Source organism: Patella vulgata, chromosome 8, assembly GCF_932274485.2.
Source record: "Patella vulgata chromosome 8, xgPatVulg1.2, whole genome shotgun sequence".
In the NCBI taxonomy this organism is placed as follows: domain Eukaryota; kingdom Metazoa; phylum Mollusca; class Gastropoda; family Patellidae; genus Patella; species Patella vulgata.
The window spans coordinates 23,050,744-23,074,046 of NC_065886.2; the positions used below are offsets into that span (position 1 = coordinate 23,050,744).

A 23,303-nucleotide genomic window follows, 5' to 3' on the forward strand; every position below is an offset into this window, starting at 1 on the left:
TAAATTATGGCTATTTTTTCTGGCGCAATATTTTTAGCGGTATAAATATATTTTATCTTGAATCATACACATGCATGTTAATGTAGTGGGTCTTTACTCTGTCTAGAGAGTTGGGTGGCTGATTGGTCTGATGCTTTAGATCACAATTTCTGACAAGGACTAGGGTAACGTGTCTGACCTTGTCAGTTTTCTCTGGATAATCCAGTTTCCTCTACGTGCAAATGAATTACTGAAGTGAAAGTGTACCATATGTTAGTCCCCAAATGTGTTGGGTGGCTGTAGATTTGAGTGGATTTTAAACCACATTACTCTCCCTCTCTTTACAAATGCAAAGGATTGATTCTCCCAGATGTTGTATAGAATATTTATGTTGTATAGATGTATATAATTCAGTGGAACAGCAATTAATCTTGTTAATGGATGTAAATATAACACGTACAGTGTAGCTACAATACAATTGAGGTAGCTAGTGGAAGACAGCAGATTGATAGTGTTGTGGCTTACATCCATGTTAATGCCATATTGAAATCACAGTAAACTTAATAGATCACCAAAGTACATGTATCTTGGTAATAATATTGGAAGTAATCTTTTAGCAATTTGAGAAGTTGAGTGAGATTCTGTTGTTTAATTGAAAAGTTAATGTTTCTTGCTTTTCACTGGTCTGCCTGTCACACATTTTGAACAGAAAACTTTGCTTCTACATGTAGAATGGTCAAACTTGATGTAGATGTTTATTACATGTAGGTGAATGTTTTGACTGAGCTTGATTTACCAATGCTATGGAGCAAGATAACTTTGACTAAGTTCAATTATCTGCTGCTCAGTTTAGTTTAAGCGGATTGGTTGATGCTTTGTAAAAAAGGTAACTGCGAGTATTTAATCTATTTATTTTGGGATTGAAGCAGTGGACGTCAGCCTCACAGTTGGCTTGTTTAGTCTGTGTTATCACTATACAAAGTTTTAAAATATTATAAATCTAACCTTTGATGTTTATGTACTTACAGGACTGTAACCATATGTTTGTCTGGGTGACATAACAGATTAAGACCATGTAAAACAATAAGTGCAAGAAACAAAGTCAGATTACATCAAGAGAATGAGTTGGTTTAAACGCAGTCGAGCGAGCAACGGATCTGCAGAACCGTCTCCGACCAAAGAGAGAAGCGACACAGATCCGGATACCTGCTTGGAAGTGTTCCGTAACCATTGGCAACAGGCCTCTGTCATAATCAACCGTAAAAATCATGGAAAAGATGGTGTTACCAGTGACGAGGTTGAAACTGTCATCCATAATTTTGGACAAATGATAACCTTGTTAGTGCGTGAGGAGGGAGTCGAAGGAATGCCTGGACCCATTTTGCATTTCTTTCTAGAAAAAGATATTTTAGAACTTTTTTGTTCTTGGTGTGCTAAAAGTAATGAATATGCTGTCAAGTTAAAGCATGAACAGTTACGGATGTTTGAAATGCTTATTAGCCAATCAAAACAACTTTTACTGATACATAAGTCTGTTATTCGTCCTCTGTTAAAGTTGTTGTCGTCGTGTACAGAAGGAAATTTGCAGTCGTCGGAAACATACGACATAGAGCACCAGTTAGTTTTAGTCTTACATCAAGCTTGTGTTTGTATATCTCAACAGTTGTTAATTTTAGAAAGTTTTTTCTGTACGAACACGGATCATGGGCCAACTAGGTTCCTTATCTTCTCCCTTCTAATACCTTACGTACATCGAGAAGGTCCTGTTGGACAACATGCCAGAGATGCCTTATTACTAATCATGACCTTGTCGGCCAAACATCCACACATAGGACAGTATATAGCAACAAATTCTGACTTCTGTCCAGTAAGTTTCATTATTTTCCATTATATTTTATACATTAAGCTTTAATTTGTGTTACTGGTACACAAAGTCTACCAGAAATCTCCTTTTCAGAAAAATCACGTACAAGTATTTTAATTAATTTAATCGAAGGACACACTGAATACAGTTCACATGAAATTAAGATAGGCCTAAAACTAAAAATATGTTTTCTTCAGTTAAGCGTTATATTTTTTTCGAAAGAGTACTGGTATGACCATTTTTAGCATGAACTTTATTTATTGTGTTTTAATTTTAAGTAAGGTTAAATTCGGAGTTGTGATGGCTCGGTGATTAGTTGATGGCTCAACTATCGGATTCATTCCCAGTGTCATTCCTAGAAAGTTCCCTGGGATTTTCCGATATTGTTTCCCCAAGTCCTGTTGTACGCGTTGATTTGTACGTACATGTAAAAGTACCCTTGACGGTTTAAATATGAGTAACCCATAGTGATATTGTCTGTAGAAAATTAGGACATTAAACATCATTTTGAAGGTTAAATTTTTTGAAAAACTAATTTTATGTCATATAAATTGATGGACATGTTCTCCAGATGTTTAGTTTCCCTGCTAGTCAGTGAAGACTAGCTACTATAACGTATAATCTTGTATTATGTTTCAGGTGCTAGCAGCAGGTTTGAGCGGGTTGTATTCTTCTCTGCCTCGTAAGATACCCAATCCGTCCGACCATTGGTATATATTAACCAACGAAGATTGTAATAAAATACCAGAATTACAAATGTTTCTTAATTCACTTGAGTTCTGTAATGCAGTTGTACAGGTAACTTACTTTTGTTCCTTAATTCTTGAAATACAACCTATTCTTAAAAACACAGTCTAGTCTTGAAAATATACAATTACATACATGTAGCCTGGAAAATGTATGCAGTCTATTCTTGAAATTATACAACCTAGTCCTGAAAATATACAACCTAAATGTATTGATGTAATCTGAAAAATATACAACCTAGTCTGAAAAATATACAACCTAGTCTTGAAAATATACAACCTAGTCTTGAAAATACAGTCTACTCTTGAAAATACAGTCTAGGACGTAAAGAACCATCAGAAGACTTTTCTTATTGTTAGGAGAATCTAGGTAACCAATGGCATGTATCCTCACCCCCAATGTCATTTGAATAGAGTTTCAGATTACTTGATTTTTGCTGTATTACATAACACTGTGTTAAAGATACATTATGGGAGATAAGATAAAGAGATGGCAGTTCTCGCTATAATAGTTAAAAACTAGATAGTGTAAAGGTAATTTGCTGAAAATTTCAGTCAAATTGATCCACTATGAGCCGAGAAAGAAGCCGGTGAAATTTTTGCATAGTCTCGGTTATCATTACTAAAATCATTAATATAAACAGCATAGTCTCGATTATCCACTTTTTCTGATTTAATTATCTTTGGCCGTTAGCGGCATACAGAAATCTAATCCAGCCTACATCAAAGGCTAGCCTTGACATCGAGAGTTTATTATGGTCTGGATAAGTTAATTAATGTCTAATTGATAATTTAGATAACATTTCAGGCCTAAAGAAAGACTTGTAATAAGCAGATTTTGCTCTTGCATAATGCATGTTTAACATTCTGGTTTAATTTTAAAAGAAAGTAGTGCTTTGTTTTTATTTCTAGATATAAATAGGTAGAAATGTTTGTTTGGATTCAATCCTCTTTAGATGTTTGGACAATTATCAGAATGGATTGGTTGATCATACATAGAACATGAGGCAGCACTCCTCTATGCAATGTATGCATCTTATCATGCATGATAGAGATTTAAATAGAATGAATAGAGGCAATTGAATTAATTCATTTGCATAAATGGCATGGTTTGTATGTCTCCAACTCGAGAGATCCCGGGTTTAATCTCGATATTCACTGAGAGAGTAACTCAGGATTTTCCATTCTAGTTTTTCTTTGTCAGTGGTGCTTGACTGTGGGTCTAGAAAGAAAAGTCATCTAGTCATTTGGAAGTACACATGAAAAATCCTTTGCCAGTCAGAATTCAAAATTACATAAGTCTATCTTCATTAGAACAGTTTGTGCAGAAAAGTGAGAGTTTAAACCCCATTTTATTTGGACACAGAATTTGATTTTTTGTTTTATTTCCTCCAACAGATTGCCCATTCAATGGTTAAAGAACAACTAACTAAATATATTTATGACGGATTCTTATTACCGGTACTAGGTCCAGCACTTCATCAGGTAATACAACTTTAATATCAACATCATTTAATATCACTGATCAGTACAAATTTATATACTGGTAGTCTATGGCTTGTAGTCTATAGATACTGAGCTTATGGGGCTTGAGCTTTATTAGATTACATACGTACGTAGGCCAGCTAATATTTCTGGACCAGAAATAGAACACTCGGATCTGAAAAACTAATACTTAAAAAGGTTACAACCATGTACATGGATGTCTCTCATAAAAAAAGAATTCCCATACTGTGGAGTGAAGTAATGGCCTACTTTAGAAAGCCTGTTTAAATCTCTCTAACTCTTTTATTATTCAGATATTTGTTTTCTTTTTAAAAATATCAACTGATATAGTGCAGTTTAAAATATCAGAAAACAGAATACCAATATACTTAGATTAGAAGATTTTAAATCTAATTTTTATTTTCTGGAATATATGAACTAGACAAAAGGTGTTTGAGTTAGCCTTTACATCTTGTCAATCTTATATTGCAGTACATAGATAATCGATTATTCCATATTGCAAGATGTCAGTGTTATTATTGAATTATTGATCTGGACTTGCATAAGATTCAGTACATTATATTAAAAACATGCAGAGAGAATTTTAATACATGAACTAACATGATTGATGATATTACATTTTACTTTTTTATTATTATTATTGATAGTTATATAATAAGAACTCATATAGCATGGTAACTTAGGAGTTTATTGTAAGAACTCATATAGAATGGACACTTAGGACTGTTTATAAAAAGAACTCATATACAATGTAGAATGGACTGTTTATAAAAAGAACTCATATAGAGTGGAAGCTTAGGACTCTTTATAATAAAAATCATATAATGGAAACTTAGGACTGTTTATAATAAGAACTCACATAGAATAGAAACTTCGGACTGTTTATAAAAAGAACTCATAGAGAGTGGAATCTTAGGACTGTTTATAATAAGAACTCCTATAGAATGGAAACTTAGGACTATAAAATGTAGTAATCCCTGACCAACAAACAGCTTAATATTTGATTCAAAACTGTCAGACATGGCCAGGTTGTTGAGTCATTTGGGTTTGGATTTGTATACTGAAATGAACTTTATCAAAGGTTACCTTGTGAAATCTGAGACTGCTGTAATTTTAAAGTTTGGAAGCAAATTGAAAAGAAATAGTATACATTACATGATGTTCGTGATTTAACAAATATTTATTTTTAGACCGGAGGCTCAGCGCGGAGGGGTGTCCATCAAATGGGCACAAAACCAGACCCAACTTTTCTAGAGTAAAATTTTGCGTAGAATACGATGCCGAGTGGTAATCAGTCCGCCGTTGGGGCGTTTTCGAGATATTCGGGGTCAAAGGTCAAATGAGTTCATTTGCACTGAAAGTGAATGCGCAGTCATGTATTATGAAAAGAAGGTGAAAATGATCGAAAGTAGCCTAATCACACTTTCAATAAAAATGTAAACTTACTAAATTCACCTTTAGTCTTAGTGACCCTGGAGGTCAAAAGGTGAAATTTACCGTTTTTGCACTAGGAAGATTTAAAGCAATAAAATGGCAACGTAAAATATAAAAATTAAAGCGAAACCTGTTCTAATTAATAATAGGAACATTTCAAATTTATCTGTAGGTGGTCTTAGCACCGAACTTTTACTTTGAAACGTCGAAAATGATCTTGCATAACTGAACCAACACATTTTGAAACCTGTTTCAAAAATACCTAAAAACTGTCAAATCGAAATCTCTCCGATTTATTTTAACAACGATTGTTATACATAATGATACTAGTTATCTGAAAAACAATTGAATAGTTTCAGTGTTGGACTCCAGCCTGCAGGCCGCGTGGATTTCCGAGAATCCCAGTCTAGGAAAACCGACGTTAATCTGTGACGGGAAAACACGCATCTGGCGACGAGATTAAAAGGTTGCAAACTTTTTATGAGTTTTTATGAATTTCGCCGGAACATGGACGCAGATAAAACCGACGAATGCATTGCACATAGTAGTTCACAGGATATATATGTCGTATTGGTAAATGTTAGCAGGGAAAATTTTGGCAGGCTTTATGACGCGGCCTGCAGGCTGGAGTCCAGCCATGGAACTATTTAATTGTTTTTTTTTCAGACAATTAGTATCATTATGTATAGCATTCGTTGTAAAACTAATTCAGAGAGATTTTGATTTAACAGTTTTTACGTATTTTTGAAACAGGCTCCGAAGCGTTTTGGTTCTGTTATGCAAGATCATTTTCGACATTCCAAAGTAAAAGTTTGGTTCTAAGACCACCTAAAGATAAATTTTAAATGTTCCTATTATTAATTAGAACAGTTTTTGATTTAGTTTTTATTTTTACGCCAACATTTATTACTTTAAATCTTCCTAGTGCTAAAACAGAAAATGTGACCTTTTGACCTCTGGGGTCACAAAGAACAAAGGTGAATTTAGCAAGTTTACATTTTTATTGAAAGTGTGATTACTTTCGATCATTTTCAGCTTATTTTCATGATACAAGAATGACCGCGCTTTCACTTTCAGTGCAAATGAACCCATTTGACCTTTGACCCCGAATATCTCGAAAACGCCCCAACGACGGACTGATTACCACTCAGCATCGTATTCTACGCAAAATTTTACTCTAGAAAAGTTGGGTCTGGTTTTGTGCCCATTTGATGGACACCCCCCCGCGCTGAGCCTCCAGACTATTTGGAATTATCAATATAAATGATCATAAAATGTTTCAATTTTAGAGGTATTGCCCCTGACACCAAAACTTTGAAACACTCTGAAAACTGAAATCTGAAAAAATAAATTTGTAGATCTTAATTTGATTATAATTTTATGGAATATTTCTATATTCTAATGATCGGTGCTCAGTCCGGGTTCCATTTTTTTTCCCGCCAGTTTTTCATTTTAATTTATGTGAATAAATATCTAATTAATATAACATTTGATACCAAACGAAAGATCTATAATTAGACTGATTTAGCTCTTGCATAATCCATCTTTAATAAGGATAGTGTTAAAACGGATCAACTGGGATTTTTCTAAAAGTTGATTCAAGTACTTGTAGCTTTCATCATTGTTTGTCTTTTGGGGGAATATAAAAATAGATGGACGGAATCCTGGTAAATCACTAAACCTTGACTTAACCATATCCCACATTTTCTAGGACATATTTTCTATGTCAATATTTTGACATTTTATATGCAGTTCCTTTATCTTCCTTCAAGAAATATGGGTTCTTATTAAAAATATATCGGTAATGTAATTTAAAAATGCTATTGTAAGATACAAGTTTTTCTATGCTCACATCCGGCATCCACAATTGTTTGTGTACGTTCTAGATACTAAAGTTAATAGCCGGTGTATAAATTTATACACAATGTTAAAAGTCATGAGACGAAGAAGCCTATTGATTTACACCGATTTCTGATAATTACATGTACTGCCAGAGTTATGGCCCTTGATCACTTTGAAAAATCTTGCAGACACTCTAGAGGCTTAAGTATTTAAGGTCATGAGACGAAGAAGCCTTTTGATTTTCAATGATTTCTGATAATTACTGTGAGAGTTATAGCCCTTGATCACTTGGAAAAATCTTGTGGATGCTCTAAAGGTTAAAGTTGATATCCGATTGACTGCAAATTTATACACAGTGTTTAAGGTCATCAGATCACGAAGCCTGTTGGTTTTTAACTATTTCCGATAATTACTGCCAGAGTTATGGCCCTTGATCACTTTGAAATATCTTGTGGATGCTTTAGAAACCATAATTATCATCAGATCGATTTTATATTTATACACCATGTTTACACCTATATATATTCGTTTTGATTGAATTTAGATTGATACACAGAGTTTTTAAGGTCTTGAGACGAACAAGTATATTGATTTTCAATGATTTTTTAATAACTTGAACAGATAAATCCATGATATTAAATGTTTTGTATACTAAACGTTAGCATGGACCAAACAAATTCTAATGATTTTCTGATAATTACTTAATGAGTTGTTACTCTTAATCAGATTTTAGTGTATTATAAATGTTTCATTTCCAACAAAAGTAAAAAGATGCAACAACTCTTGTTGACTGCCCAGGTGATTTAACTGCTCAGCTGCTGTGGGCGTACATGTATGTTTCGTTGCCTGGCAAACTGTCTTTATTTAATACACTTTATTAATACAGGATTACGTGAATATGGCAAGTACACAATAACAACATACATGTATAACCATAATGACCCACCCCTATATATTTATATTACAGCACGGCCATCATTATACCATAACCCTATCTTACTCTAATTAGATATAACATGTAGATATATTAAAATGCTGTTGATTTCACTACAATTATCATTGTTCTTGTGAGTAATCAAGAACCTATTTACATGTACTTACATTGTAGGAATGTTAAAATGTTCTTGATCATTGTTCTTGTGTGTAATCAAGAACATGTACATGTACCTAGGAATATTAAAATGCTCTTGATCATTGTTCTTGTATGTCATCAAGAAACTGGGGCCTTATTTCAAAAAATTAAGCTAAAATATTCTAATAATTCTGTCCAAGAGCTCAAATTTGTCCAAAAACATGTAATTTAACTCTCAACCAATGAAGTGTCTGCCTTCTTAAAATATTTTAGTTTAAGTTTATGTGAACTGGGGCCCCAGTATTAAGTAATGTCTACTTGTTATTCTATTTACTGATAAGCACAAAAAAAACCACAGAGATTTTTGTCTGAAAAGTATGAAACATGTTTATTAGACTTAAGTATAGATGTACTTCAAAAAAAGCATAATGCTTCTCTAATAGACATTAATTATACTTTTCGGCATGTTTGGATTACGTACAAAGTCTTATTTAATAATTGATACTATTTCCCTTTATCACCATCAGGACATCACTGGTTTACCAATACCCCTTCTCGATACAACTATGTTTGCGGTCAGTACTTGTCTAGGAGAAGGAATTTTTTTTATTATCAAATTTTAAAAGTTTTATTTTGTTTGTTGTTTTAATTTGATTGTTGTAGAAATAGTCATACACGGTAATGATTGTCCGCTTTCAATATTATATATATAAAAAAAGTGTTTTATTTGAAGTTTTGGCCTTATTTTGCTTTCACCTTAGACGTTCTTCTGTACTAGATGCATGTCACTTTCTCCCCAGTTTAACCCTTTTGCTTTTGGTCACTATGGTCACCAGCTTAATATGTCAATTTCTAATAATGAAATAGAACATGGACAATTTTAAGTAGTGTGTGATGTCAGAGTAAATTGACTGATGCCGATGAGTCAGTGAGTAAATTGACTGATGCCGATGGGTCTTAAGACATTCCTCTCATGACGTCATGTATAACAGGGCCCTTTCTTATTGGTCATTGTCATCTGCTGTTTACTGTGCTCCTTGCTATTCTAGGCCCAGAGACATTTTGTGACTTCTGTGACGAAAAAGGTTAAACCTAAAGCTGAAAAGAAAAACATTATCCAAATTCATTCAATTCACAGTTGTACCTGCCATTTTAAAATGAGTGCCTTGATATCCTCGGTCCGATCCCGGTGTGTTGGCTGAGAAAGTTCCTCATGATTATCCAGGCTGTTTCCCCTTTGTCAGTGGTTCAGGAAAAGTCCTTTGAATGGGACAGAAAACGAAGGTCCTATTGTGTATTCATTGGAGAGCACATAAAAGGACTCTTGACAGATGGAATTTGATGAAAAGTAGATGGAAACAATATATGCATGGTATATATGCCCATCTTAATTAATTCACTCTGTTAATGCAGAAATGTAAGGAGCATGGTGAAATAGTATGGTTAGTTTTTTACAAAACAACTATAATATCTGACCTGATACATAAAAAGATACCTTGTTTTATTGCTTTGCTATAATTATCTATTCGTCTTTCTAGCTGCTTTAAGCTGTTTGAATAGCCCCTAATGTTTTCTAAAGTAACATGTTGCTGAAATCTTTATCTCAGGAGATTAGTTTATTCATATTGACTACACTTTGTTGAAATTAGATTACAAGTTACTTTTTTTCCCCTCACTTTTACACTGTATCATAATCAAACCAACTTTCTATCAGCTGCGTGTTGTGCCAGAGGGTGTATCTAACAAAAAAGGATTTTGTCAAGTATTCTATGTTTAATTTGTTTACATGTTGGCACCATTTTTAGTCTGCTTTGGCTTTCATTTTCCACAATCCCTTACAGTACAGATAATTTGATTGGTCGGTAGTAATGAATATCTCAGATGTCAATGTAGTACATCATCAGAAATAAAACAAAACTAAATTGACATTTGATTAAAGTCAGATTGATATTTCAACCAATCAGATCGGCTGTAATGCATTTACCGTTAGCCTACATGTAGAGGTCAGATAAGCCATAGCATTAATAAATTGATTTAAAGATTCTGTACTTTGGTCAATGTAAATTAAAGGAATTTTTGAATGAATTTTCAAGATTTTTAATTTGTTTTGTCTTGAAAGCCTACTGTTCATTTGTTTTTTGTTGCTTCTTCAACTTGTATAAATTCCCTTAAAGCCAGTCTCAGTATGTACACACAGCCAAGCTGTATAATTAGAAGCGTGTAGATCAATAAGAAGATTTCGACCCAACAACATCTTATCCAAATTGATATTTTAATTTAAAAGTAAAATGGATTTGGTTTTAATATATCCATAGAACATGTATAAATAGATTTTGATTTAATATTAATTTCAAGAGTTATTTCTATCTAAAAATGCTTTTGTCTCCCTTCACAGCTTCACTGAACATTTTAAAAGCTGTATATATAATGTATCTTATATTACAGAGGCGGATTATGAAAAGACTGGCTGGCTTAACTTTGTCATGCATATTGCCTACAATGCTGATTATTGTTTGTAACATCCTTGATTTTGGCCCGATTCTGTTCAGTCAGGGTCCATGTGATAAAAACATTGACATCTTTTTAGACTGAATGAGTTGTGGCTGCAGCCACAGATACTCCGCCTCTGTTATGATATATCTTATACTACATCTCTAGCTCTAATGTAATTGTTAATATATGGTGTTTGTGGTTTCTTGAATTTAATATTTCTTCTCATTTACACGTAGCTGTTGGATATAAAACCCTTGAGGCTTTATTCACAAAAACATAAATATCAACATCTTACTTACCAATCATTGTCATACAGAGTTATATATTCAAATTCTAATTTTTAGTTACACTCAATTTTCAGAGAGATATAAAAAATATTTGTGATTAAAGCCTGAAGGTTTAAATATTGTTTATTATATAATTTATATATTCCCATTGATGTGCCTGATTTGATAAGTTGTCAATCATTATTTAAAATAATATATACATGTAGGATCAAATCTATTGATGTTTTAATTTACGTAAATCATAACGGTCATTTTATATTGCAATGAAATAATTTAAAACCAACAATGGGATAGACCCAAACTCAAAATAGTTTGGAATGGTCCAAGACTGATTGGCACGGTCCATATTATTGATTACACGGAACAAATATATTTCTGAGCTGTAGTATGTATCTTTATAAGTAATAAACTATTTTATTTGATTAATAAAAGGTTTAACCTCCGAAAAAGTTATACAGTTGCAATTCATGTAAGATATTATAAACTGAGCAACAAGCAGAATTTGTCTCTTTTTATTGAGTTCGAATGATCAGACTGGAAATGGCTTTTGGACATCGGTCAGGTGTTGAATTCTTTTACTGTTATATAACCTTGATGAAATAAAAACTGAAACTGTATATTTCAGTGTTCAGAATTAAGCGCTGACTAATTGAATTTGAGAATAGATACGAGCGTATGTTAAAAAAAATTGATTTGATTTAAATCAGAAGTTTTAGTGATTTTCTATTAAAGAAATCAGATACCCATATGCATTTTTTCAGTTATCTAATCTGTATTATATACATATATGAATAATTTTATCAGTAAAATATTATGCAATATTTGATTTCTTATAAAGATTTGTAGGTTACATATATATAAAAAGATACTGCTTGAAAGTTTACATGTAAATTTGAGTGGTTTTAAATGATCATAGACAGATTGACATGGTTTATAATTTCTGATTATATATGGAAGAATTCCAAATTTGAACAAAAATATAGCAATTGTAACATATAAAAAAAATACTATACTATTACACTGCTAGGTATTTTTAAACATTAATTTTAATCTGTTTGCGTTATTTAAGTCGGTGCAGAAAAGTAGGACATTAAACCCTGTTTCCTTTCATTTAATATTATATTTTTATATATTTTCAGAATTCTCGAGATGAAGTTACAACTGCTACAGCATATTTAGATTTATTTTTACGCCGTCTGACGGAGCCAGCATTAATTCGTGTATTTCTAGTTTTTATTTTAACTGATAAATATGATGAAATTGTTATATTAGAATCCCTTATAACCAGAATCAATTCCAGTTCAAGGGTAAGTTATGCCTACATTGGTAGTGATGAGGGTAATATACTATTCAAAAAAAGTAGGGGATATTTGATTTTTAAGTGTTATTAAAGTCACCTAATGAAACTGACGAAGAAACAAATGACAAAATGAAATGAAGTTCACATTCATCGATTTATTCCAAATGATCGTTAGACTAAGTAAGGCACAGACTGACCATTATAAGGGTAAAATGATACCCGGGGTCAAACAGCAAAGTTACCACAGCATCACAACCAAGTCAGTAACGGGTAAATCCTCCTCTGTTTGCCAAACAAGCATTGATCCGACGTGGCATACTCCTAATGAGACGTCTAAGGTCATTTTGGTCCAGATTGTCCCATTCCTGTTGCAACGCAGCAGCAAGTTCTTGGACATTGGCAGGACGTTGTTGACGTTGACGTAACCTCTGTCCAAGCATGTCCCAGACATGCTCGATGGGGGAGAGGTCGGGACTCAGTGCTGGCCAAGGTAATGTGGTGATGTTCTGTTGTTGGAGGTAACCTGTAACGATCCTGGCCCTGTGACATCTTGCGTTGTCATCCTGGAAGATGAAACGGCGGCCATGACGTCGTGCGAACGGCACAACATGGACTGCCAAGATGTTGTCCCGGTAGTACTGGCCTGTAACACGCCCTGCAACAACATGTGAAGCCGTTCTTCCAGCAACAGTGATGCCTCCCCACACCATAACAGAACCACCCCCAAATCGATCATGTCTGATGACGTTAACGTCTTGGAAGCGCTCGTTTCGACGACGCCACACCCTCCTACGTCTGTCCAAAAAACCAACAGTGAACCTTGACTCATCTGAAAACATCACATTGCTCCAGCGTCGATTATCCCAGTGTTGACGATCCCTACACCAACGACGTCTTGCCTGAATGTGATGATCTCTCAAACAAGGGATCACGCGAGGACGTCGGGCGCGAAGGTGACCCCTATGCAGTCGATTCCGAATCGTCTGGCCACTCACTCTCACATCAGTGTCTGTTTGAAGACGAGCGCTGATCTGATTTGCTGTGATGACACGATTTCTCAAGGCCAAGGTACGGATAAATCGATCCTGGGCTTGAGTTGTCGCCCTTGGTCGACCTGAGCGTGGTCTGTCCTGTACAGATTGTGTATCACGGTATCTGGACCATAGCCTGCTTATGACAGACTGAGAAACATTCATCGTCCGCGCCACAACCGCCTGTGTTGTGCGGATCTGTAGCATGCCAAGGGCACGTAACCTTTCATTTTGGGTAAGCCGACGCATATCAAAATTTGTTTTCTGGTCACTAAAACAATTAAACTGATGTTTCCACCCTGGAATTCAATGCCACAATGACTGTAACATTCAAAGTCAGAGTCGTGCAAATCTTGGGTTGGACCCCCATGATGATCCCAAGCATCACCTGCATTCCATGCGGTAGCTATTGGTGCGTTTGGGCGTCACATGTAACTGGAAATGTTTCTTCTGTTAGGTTCTATAGTGACTTTTTTCGTAATCATTTGCATATTTTAGTATTATGCCCCCAAAATCAAATATCCCCTACTTTTTTTGAATAGTATATGTTAAATTCTATGTTTGTCCCAAAAATTGCGAGAGATAAAAATGAAAAATGGCTAAATGTCATGTGTATATGTTGGAATGCAATGAAGAATAGACTTAAGATGGCACTGTCTGAACAAAATTTACTTCATAGCACACTACATGGCTTTGTGTCTATCTTCATTATTCCAGTTTTTACATGTATATATTTTTGGTGTATTTTCAGCTGTCGTTGGTATCACTAGCCTTATTTAAAACATTAGTTGAACTTCATTGTGAAGATGTTATGTTTCAGTTAGTTTTTAAGTAAGTACTTATTTAACCCTTTAGTACTTGGTACGTATGTAAATGTTGACTGCCCTTGTTCCTTAATGGAAATGAGAGAAAACTGATATAGTTCATATCAGTATATCCCTGGACAGCTTGAAACTACTGTTCCTTAGACAACCTAGTATAACAGTCCAAGATGGTGAATAGCTTTCTGTGTTGTAGAACCCAGTACAAGCTCTTGGGAGTCACCACAGCTATCCACTTAATTGGGGCTGTCTAGGGGTTAACAAACTATGTAACTGAGCCTAATTTGATTAAAATGGGCTGGTTGCATGCCCTGCCTGCGTTAACATTTTGGTACAAAAATGATTAAAATCAATCAATTATGGTTTAAACAGTATTTATTTCGAGAATATTATACAATGTAAAAGGCATAAATAATAGGATACAAAAACAAGCCGAGTAGGCTTATATTAATTTGCTTCCTTCTGGTTTGGGTGTATAATATATGTACAATGTCCAATTATATATGATACATACAAAAACTAATTACATTATTTTAATTATGGTACAAATAAGCAGATAAATGATTTTAAATAAATAAATAAATAAATATAAAAAATAAATAAATATTAAAAATAAATAAGAAATAAATAAATAATGGTATGGCCATTTAAACTTAAAGTTTCTGTTGATTTCACACTCCCATCTTTATGTGTCCTACTCCTAGAAAAATATAATAATATAAATCTTACTATGTGTCCTAGACAAATCTAATATTTGGGAAAGAACTTATATAGGCTCTTCCTGTTGTTCAATCCTTTTCAAATGAATAAAATTTTGTTTAAACTAATATCTTTTCATACATGTACCAGTCCTTTCTCCAATATGTTTTTTTCCCTACTCAGATGTAGTAACAACAGTCTTTGTATTAAAGTAGTACTTATTTTTGATTTTTGAGATGTAAACAATTGGATGAACTTTAAATTAGAAGGGGAGATAACCTATAATGTTTTACATGACTCTGTACAATATAAAGCTTGTATCACTATACGTCTTAATACATAAATGAACTATTCCACGATAAAACATTGTTTCTAGATGCCTGATTGCAAGATCCTCTGACTATTGTCTGATAGCCTAAAGTATATTTGTATTTATTTAATTTTTACAGGTTTCTAATTCCATGTACGCATGTCATGGTGAGTCAAAGACGAGCTGTAAAAGATTTGGACATGTACAGTAAAAGTGCTGAACGTTTTTTATCTCTAAAACCATCGTGTTGCATGCCGGACACAGATATATCCCATCATACATCGTTGGCCTCCAGCCAATCACTGAATGATGGAAGGTAGTGCATCTGTTTTTCTCTGTATAAATGTTTATGATATTATCACACTACAGTATAACCAACATATCTTTAATTATAGCCTTATCCAGGTCTCTTAATTCATTCATATATATAGCAGTCTTGACAGTGAAATTTATCAGGTGAAAAGAACTTTTGTCAGTCAATTAACAAGCTATAAACACAATAAATACAGTCAAATTGATTATAGACTGTATGTGTTAAAACACTTGAAAAAATATTTAAAAATTTGGGATAATGCTAAAAATGGTTACATTCTTAAGAAAAAATGTCTTGCTAATCCGAAGTAATCAAAATACGTCAAAATTTAACTGACTGGCAATGTGTTGAAGTGAAGATCCTATTTGTAACCTTTGAACTCAGATGTATGCATACGATTTAAATTTGGACTAATGTCATATCTCAAATTATCAGAACTTTTCTCTTAAAAATTCTTTTTTTTATTTGGCTTTTACTCCTTCAGTGCGTTATCCTTGAAATATAAGAATATTCCATCGTGGAATATTTAAGTAATCATTTTGAAAATATGTTAATTTTTGTCTTGATCATTGAACATGCCTGAGTTCATTGGTCTGCATGTATAACAATATTATTGAATTGCGTAGACTATTGTGGCAGTCTGTTTCTATCACTGTTATTTCAAAGTTTATGTACAGTATCTATCTTTTAACTGTCTCATCTCTATCATTGACTTGATATCATACATGTACTCCCCCCAAATTAGAAACTGTGTGTTAATTCATGCATGTTGTCAATATATGTTAGACATTTTTTTACCACACTCTAACGCATGTACAATAATGGATAACAATAATTTATATTATATGCTTTTATTTTGATTTTGTTCATATCATGATATAACTGATATTAATGTTTCTAAAAATGAAAAAGACGGGCAATTGTATCGCAGGGGAAACACTAAGTCAAAAATTGAAGTAAATCGTTTTTCCAATTTTGTTAATGAGATTTTAAGAAGGCATTGATCACTCTCACTAAGAAAATCCATGAATGTTGGTTAAACCTTTGAAAACTACTAATTAATATGTACGACTGGTAGATTCAGTGTTTAAAATCAAATTTCAACGTGTACAATGCCACTGTAGAGATAATTTGAAAAATATTTTTTTAATAACCAGAGAAGACCCCCAAAACTCTAATGCCTTGTTAACTGTAACAGAAAAAATGATTTTGTATTTTTGGGTGTAATCTATGACATCATCATCATCTGTTAACCGTATTTCTATGTTTTATTTGTCAACTAATCTTTATGTTGCACTTTGTGTTCTGTCTGTCTGTAGATTGGGTAAGGGACATAACTCTCATCCACTGACACCATCACACATGGTAAAGGGAGGCAACTCTCATCCACTTACCTCACCATCAACTATTAATGTTGTCAAGTCTCGTAAAAGTTTTACAAGCATGTTTAAGCGAGATGGTAAAGTTCGTCGTAGTTTCAGTGTTGCTGCCACACCTGTAGTGTAAGTCATTATGGTTGCCTTTTATGCTTTTTATCTCCCACCTTTTGGAAAAGACAGGTACAATTAAAATGGGTCCATCCGTCCATTTGTGTGTTTGTCAGTCACATCTTTTGGAATATAATAACTCTGATTTGAAATGAGGACTGAGGTAAATTGTGTTCATTTGATAAATGTCTTGAATGAGTTCAGTAATGATAATTTCCTGCTTGGGCTATGCAAAGATAATCAATTTGATTTGTTGGTGCCTTGGAACATAACTTTTATTCTAATTGATAGTTTCATTACATCAATACCTTGACTACGTTCGATAATGAGCATCTTCTGCTTAGGTTAAGCAGAGTGATAAGCAATTTGGTTGGTTGATGTTATAAAAAGATAAATGTTACAAGTAATTAATGAGCGCCATCTATGTATTTTAAGATTAAGGTGGGAGGCATCAGCCGCACTGTTGGCTTGTTCATTTTTTTTTTTGCTATTATTTGATGTATTCATGCACAACCAATATAATTGCATGGTGTAGGCTGACAGTTTAATACTTATTTAGTAATTATTATGGTAGTCACTAAAATGTAGTTCATTATACTTCATTATTATATAGTCTAATACTCATAGTGTTCATTTCTTTTAACTTGAAAATCACACATTTTAACAATTTAGATACGCACCCGTTTTTTGACTGATTTTGATGATTCAAAGATTAATGATGTACTTTCAATTTGAAGCTAGTTATATCTAAAGCCCCTTTTCATAAATTTTGCCCTTTTCAGATCACTGCTGATCATACCGTTATTTCAGTGCATTGTGTTCCTTTTAGAGGACATTTCACCGATAATTTTTAAAAATCCAGTGAGGAGGTCTTCCCTACAGGGAAACCAATATGACAGGGCCTTTTGTATTTGTCTGCTTTCTTTGATTTACTTTGGGATTGAGGTGGGGACATCAGCCTTACGATTGGCTTAGTTATAATAGTATTAAAACCAAACAGGTCAGCATGTATTGTATTTTCCTTGCAAAATGATCATTGATACTTCAAAGTCATGCCATGGCGGTTCCGTGAGTTAGACAATGGCTCAATAACCAGGATGTTCGTGGTTCGATCCTGATGTTGGCAGAGAATAGCTATATTGTGATAATAATTTCAAATATTGTTATTTCAAACATAAGCCACATTGCCTAGCACTGTTATCATATTTGAAAACATTTGATTTCTTATAAATTCTGTTTTTCAGAAACGGCAATTCAACAAATCATAAGACTGATGTCCGTTCTATATCGGAAGAGTTAAAAAGTCAAGAAACCAGTTACATGGACTACCTAGTAGATGCTAGAGGAAAGTTGGTTAAGAATGCGGAAGATTGTCGTTGTTGGTCAGCGCCATATAATGGAGAAAATCCCACCCCTGATAGTTTATTAGACTCAACCAATCAGATCAAAGATAGAATTGTTTCTAATCATTCACAATTCACTAACAACAGTCATTCAGTAGCAGACACTTCCAATGAAACTCTCAATTCCACAGCAACTAATGGTGAAAGAAAGCCCTACCCACAAGTAAAACTTTTCGCCCAAGAAATCGACAACATGTTGCCAAAGTTAGATAGTTTTAAATACAACAGTGGCGATAGTTTGTACTCTCAGGGAAAGTCATGTGATATAAACAAGAATGATTCACATAGTTTACAAGATGGCGACTTAACTTTAAACTCGGAACATTGCAATATTAGTTGTACCAATAAAAATGCTAGTCTTTCAGAATTGTACTGTAGTTTAAAAAGTAATGACTGTTTTGTGAATTTTTTAAATATAATCGACGACTCTGATTATCATGATTCTATGGAACAAACCCTGGAAACTATCGACTTTATGTATTCGTCTTTTGGAATGTCTGCCAATCGTGGAGCTGCTGAATTGGGTGAAAGTTTAGCTATAAGTGAAGAATCAGAGATATCGAAATCAAAGCCAGTTGAAGATTTGATAGCTAGCGCATCAGTTTCTGGACAAAGTTTGCCCGTATCAAATGAACGCCCGTATGAAAAAATCACAACCTCTACTTTTAACCCTGGCAATACCAGTACGCCAACTGGAACACGGTTAAAGGATGTTTCAAGTTACGTTGAAATAACGATATCTGGTGACAATAAGCCCACCACTTCCACAACGTCTAAAATTTTACCAGATACAACACAACGCAATCTGAGTCCTGTTGCCGACGTCACCTTGTCACAGATGAATAGAAGTAATGACGACATGTCGTTTAGTTTGGCACAGAGTCCAGGCGGTACTTTGTTGACCACATCACGATACTCTAGTGGTACGCCAAATATAGGTAAATACCGGTACTTACATTAAGTTGTATTCTTTCAGACATTATTAGATCATCTTTTCAACCCACAAAATACTGAGTTGGGTGGTCGAGTGGACAAGCGCTTGTACTTTAGATCATAAGATCTGTCAAGTGGCATTGTTTTGACCCCAAGCTTGTATGTGACATGGAGTCCTGCCCAACCTTGTGGGATTTCTCCATGTCCTTAGGTTTCATCCAACTGCTGAAGACCCCTGCATACAACCAAATTATTGAAATAGGATTGTACCATACCATGTTAGACCTGAAATGACCTGCTTTGTGTTAAATGAACGTTAAACCCCATTTCTCTCTCTCTCTTAACCCACAAAACTTATTTTTATCTGAAAGTAAGATATTTCTAATGAATATGAAAAAAAGAATTATAGTAATATATGCAATATATGCAATATACAACAACTTAAAAAATCTGTCTTTACATAATACATTTGATTTACTAAGATCAGATTTTATTCTTGTTGACTTTAGTTTATTTGAACACCGTACTGCACAATATATTTTCAGTATTTACATGTCATCTCTCATCCAAGGATTGACAATTTTCTATAAATGTATGTGTTGCATGTATAATAGGCCTGTTGTTATTTTCTATCCCTGATAGAACGATATATATTTCAATTATATTTGTAAGAGATGCTTACAATTATACTTGTTCACTTTTAGAGCATTTTGGCAACTGTAATATGACACAAATGGCGAACTGTTTTCTCGCTCAAGAATCGTCACTATTCAGCTCGTTCTACTTGTGGTTATAATATGATTTGAAATAATGATATCTGATAGGCATGTGGGTCTATTTTACATGCCCTATTTTGAAGCCACAGTAAACGGAATTCGACTATCAAAATATTTAATTCTCTTCAAAAGGAACTGTCAGCCATTTTGATTAAATGTATTGCCATTCTTTTTAAGACGAAACGAAACATCAAATAATCACCGCTTGGATTATTAATTCGGAGTAAATAATGACTTGAGATAGGATTTATACATATCATTATCAGCCCGTTGATTAATTTATAATATTCTGCCACGTGATTGACACTCAATATAATGGTTAATCCAGGATAAATACGATTAGAATTTAAAGATTTTTTTCTGCCTGTTTTCAAAAAGAATCGCCAGTACTGCAAAATGTTATCGCCAAAATCAAATATTAATCAGCATTTTTATCGCATATTGCAACTTTGGCGACCGACATTGTGAGCCCAGATGATGGCTCATACAGTAGATTTCATTTCTTTGTTTTACAATTGTATAAACTATTTATGTTTTATTTTTAGGTCCCTTTCTATCCGCATTGTTTTCTAAATTAGAAGGAATGATGCAGAATACACTGTATACAAACCTACTATTAACAGGAATATTATCACAACTAGCAGCTTATCCTCAACCACTATTACGCTCTTTTTTACTTAATCATAATCTTGTCTTCCAACCTACTGTTAAATCACTAGTACAAGTAAGACCATTAGATTTATATCTTTATTTATTTTGTTTATTTATTCTTAGAAAATACTCCCTATCTCATCCAGATCGTCTGAATATGCAAAAAGTGGGTTTGTGTGGTCTTGTGTGCTTTACATTGTGAGGTATATCATTAAGTCAAGTATAATGCTTTCAATCTCATGTTTGTCATGTCTAACCTCATGGGTTTTTACTGGGTTCTCCAGTTTCCTAATACTGCTGAAGACAACCATGTGCAAACAAATTATTGAAATAACAGTATTGTATGATACATGTCAGTCTCGAAATGACCAAAATAGTTTTGAGCAGAGGTTAAACCCCATTGTTATCTCTCTCTCTTTCTGACTTAAATGAAGGGTAAGCACTTTGTTAATTGTTTCCATTTTGTTCCTAGATATTATTATATGTTATATGAGTTGGTTTAGAAATACATGTAAAGTAATTCCTGGTAGTCTACCCATATAATCCTTCCATTCTTCTCTCAGTAGAACTATTTTGGTGTCTCTTCAACAGTATCTGATTCTCTTTGAATTACATGATAGTTGAATCTAATTAAATGATACCACTGAAAAATGATTATAGAAGAATGTATTGTTGTATTTGACCAATTTAAGATACATTACGTAAGATTTAGATGAAGAGCTGACCATTCTTGATACAATAGTTAAAAAAAAAATGAATATATTGAAAATTTCATTCAATTTTCTTGAAGTTTTGACAAGATGTGTGCATTGATTGTTTATTATCGTAACCATGTTACCATTGATTGACCGAACCATTTTAATTCACTTAAAATCAGAGCCATCCGATGGCATCGAGAGTTGATTATAGTCTTGTCATGTTAGTAGATGTCTAATTTATGTCTAATAATTGATATAACATTTAAGGCCTAAAAAAAAACAACCTTGCAATAGGCAAATTTGAGCTTGAATAATTTATCTTTAAAGTTAGAGGTGGCCATGGTAGTCGAGCTGTAAGGGCACTGGACATACAATAAACTCCAAGATTGTCATGAACTGAAATATATAAATTAATAGTTTATAATTATCGCAAAATGGAAATTTAATCTGTAACAAGAAGTTTTCTGCTGTATTAACCCCTTACTAAAAGAATGTTACAATAATTTTGGTGACAGAATTCCTGTAGAGTGCAGGCAAGACAGGATCTCAGTGATACTGTTCAAGTAGAAAAGAGGCAATCTTCTAGTAATCGATATAGTAGTGTGAGCCCCGGTGGTTCAGTGAGTAAGAGTTGGCTCGCTAACCTGGTTGTCCCTTTTGTACGTGGCAAGGAGTAGGGTCACCTGTCCAACCTCGTGGGTTTTCTCCGGGTCCTCCGGTTTCCTCCCACTGCTAAAGACCCCTACGCGCAAGCGAATTATGTAAATAAAATTAAACCATATGTTAGTCCCAAAATGACCTAGTTTGTGTCGAGTGGACGTTAAATCCCATTTCTCTCTCTCTCTCTGGTTGTCCCTTGTTTGTGATTTTCCAGCGTGATCCCCCTTGTCAGTTGTGCCTGACAGAGGGCCTGCAATGGACAACATATAGTCATTCGGATCCTGTGTACACATTGGTGTGCATGTTAAAGAACTCTTTGCAGTTGGAATTTGATATAAGAGTAGGCCATAACACAGCTGTCTGTAACAAAATTTCCCTCATAGCACACTGTATTCAGAGCAGAATAGTAGGACTTTGAATCCTATTTCATATCAAATTATTTTAAAATTCTAGTAATCCCTAATGGATATAAGATAAAAATTTATGTTTATATTTTTCAGGTTCTTTCATCAGTGCGACATAAAGTAGATACTTACTCGTATGCTGTGGGTAATTTTAGTCAGCTGTTAGTTAAAGCTAAAAAGAATTTATATAATCGTGAAGATGTTCTGTTAATCAATAAAAGTGATCGTTCGTTCTCTAATCCAACACCTACAGCACCCAGTCCTACCAGTAGTAAACTGATAGAAACAACATCTATACCAGATACATTTATTAAAGGTATATTCTACTAAAACATAATTTTAACAAAAACATAGGGCAATACCCACTTTTTCACAGCTTAATTCATGCTAGAATATACTTCTGTTGATGACATTTATTTTTTAATTCAAATTCAAAACATCTCCCTCAATTCGTCACATTTTTGTGAATAATGAACAGAACTGAACCTTTTTTGGACTGAACTATATTTGGCTTGTACATATTAGCATTGTGCTTAAAATATCACTGAGTAGTTGTAATTTGATGTAAGATTCGCTGTCATAATAAATTTCTAA

General features: G+C 33.8%; 1 protein-coding gene across 4 annotated transcripts in view; it reads left to right on the plus strand.

Moving 5' to 3' along the window:
• The first annotated feature begins 1,010 nt into the window (after positions 1-1,010).
• The window catches only part of LOC126830487 (FHF complex subunit HOOK-interacting protein 1B), a 28,796-nt gene continuing 6,503 nt past the window's right edge, over positions 1,011-23,303 (plus strand). The window contains exons 1-11 of one of the 4 annotated variants that reach the window (XM_056102753.1): positions 1,011-1,846; positions 2,483-2,641; positions 3,988-4,074; positions 8,971-9,018; positions 12,363-12,530; positions 14,306-14,385; positions 15,524-15,700; positions 17,017-17,199; positions 18,429-19,525; positions 20,842-21,020; positions 22,806-23,025. In XM_056102753.1, coding sequence (XP_055958728.1) covers positions 1,100-1,846; positions 2,483-2,641; positions 3,988-4,074; positions 8,971-9,018; positions 12,363-12,530; positions 14,306-14,385; positions 15,524-15,700; positions 17,017-17,199; positions 18,429-19,525; positions 20,842-21,020; positions 22,806-23,025 — 3,145 coding nt within the window. In that variant the 5' untranslated portion in view covers positions 1,011-1,099. Of the gene's footprint in view, positions 1,847-2,482; positions 2,642-3,987; positions 4,075-8,257; positions 8,382-8,970; positions 9,019-12,362; positions 12,531-14,305; positions 14,386-15,523; positions 15,701-17,016; positions 17,200-18,428; positions 19,526-20,841; positions 21,021-22,805; positions 23,026-23,303 lie in introns of those variants that run through there. The other 3 variants (XM_056102755.1, XM_056102754.1, XM_050560875.2) reach the window with 3 other exon arrangements.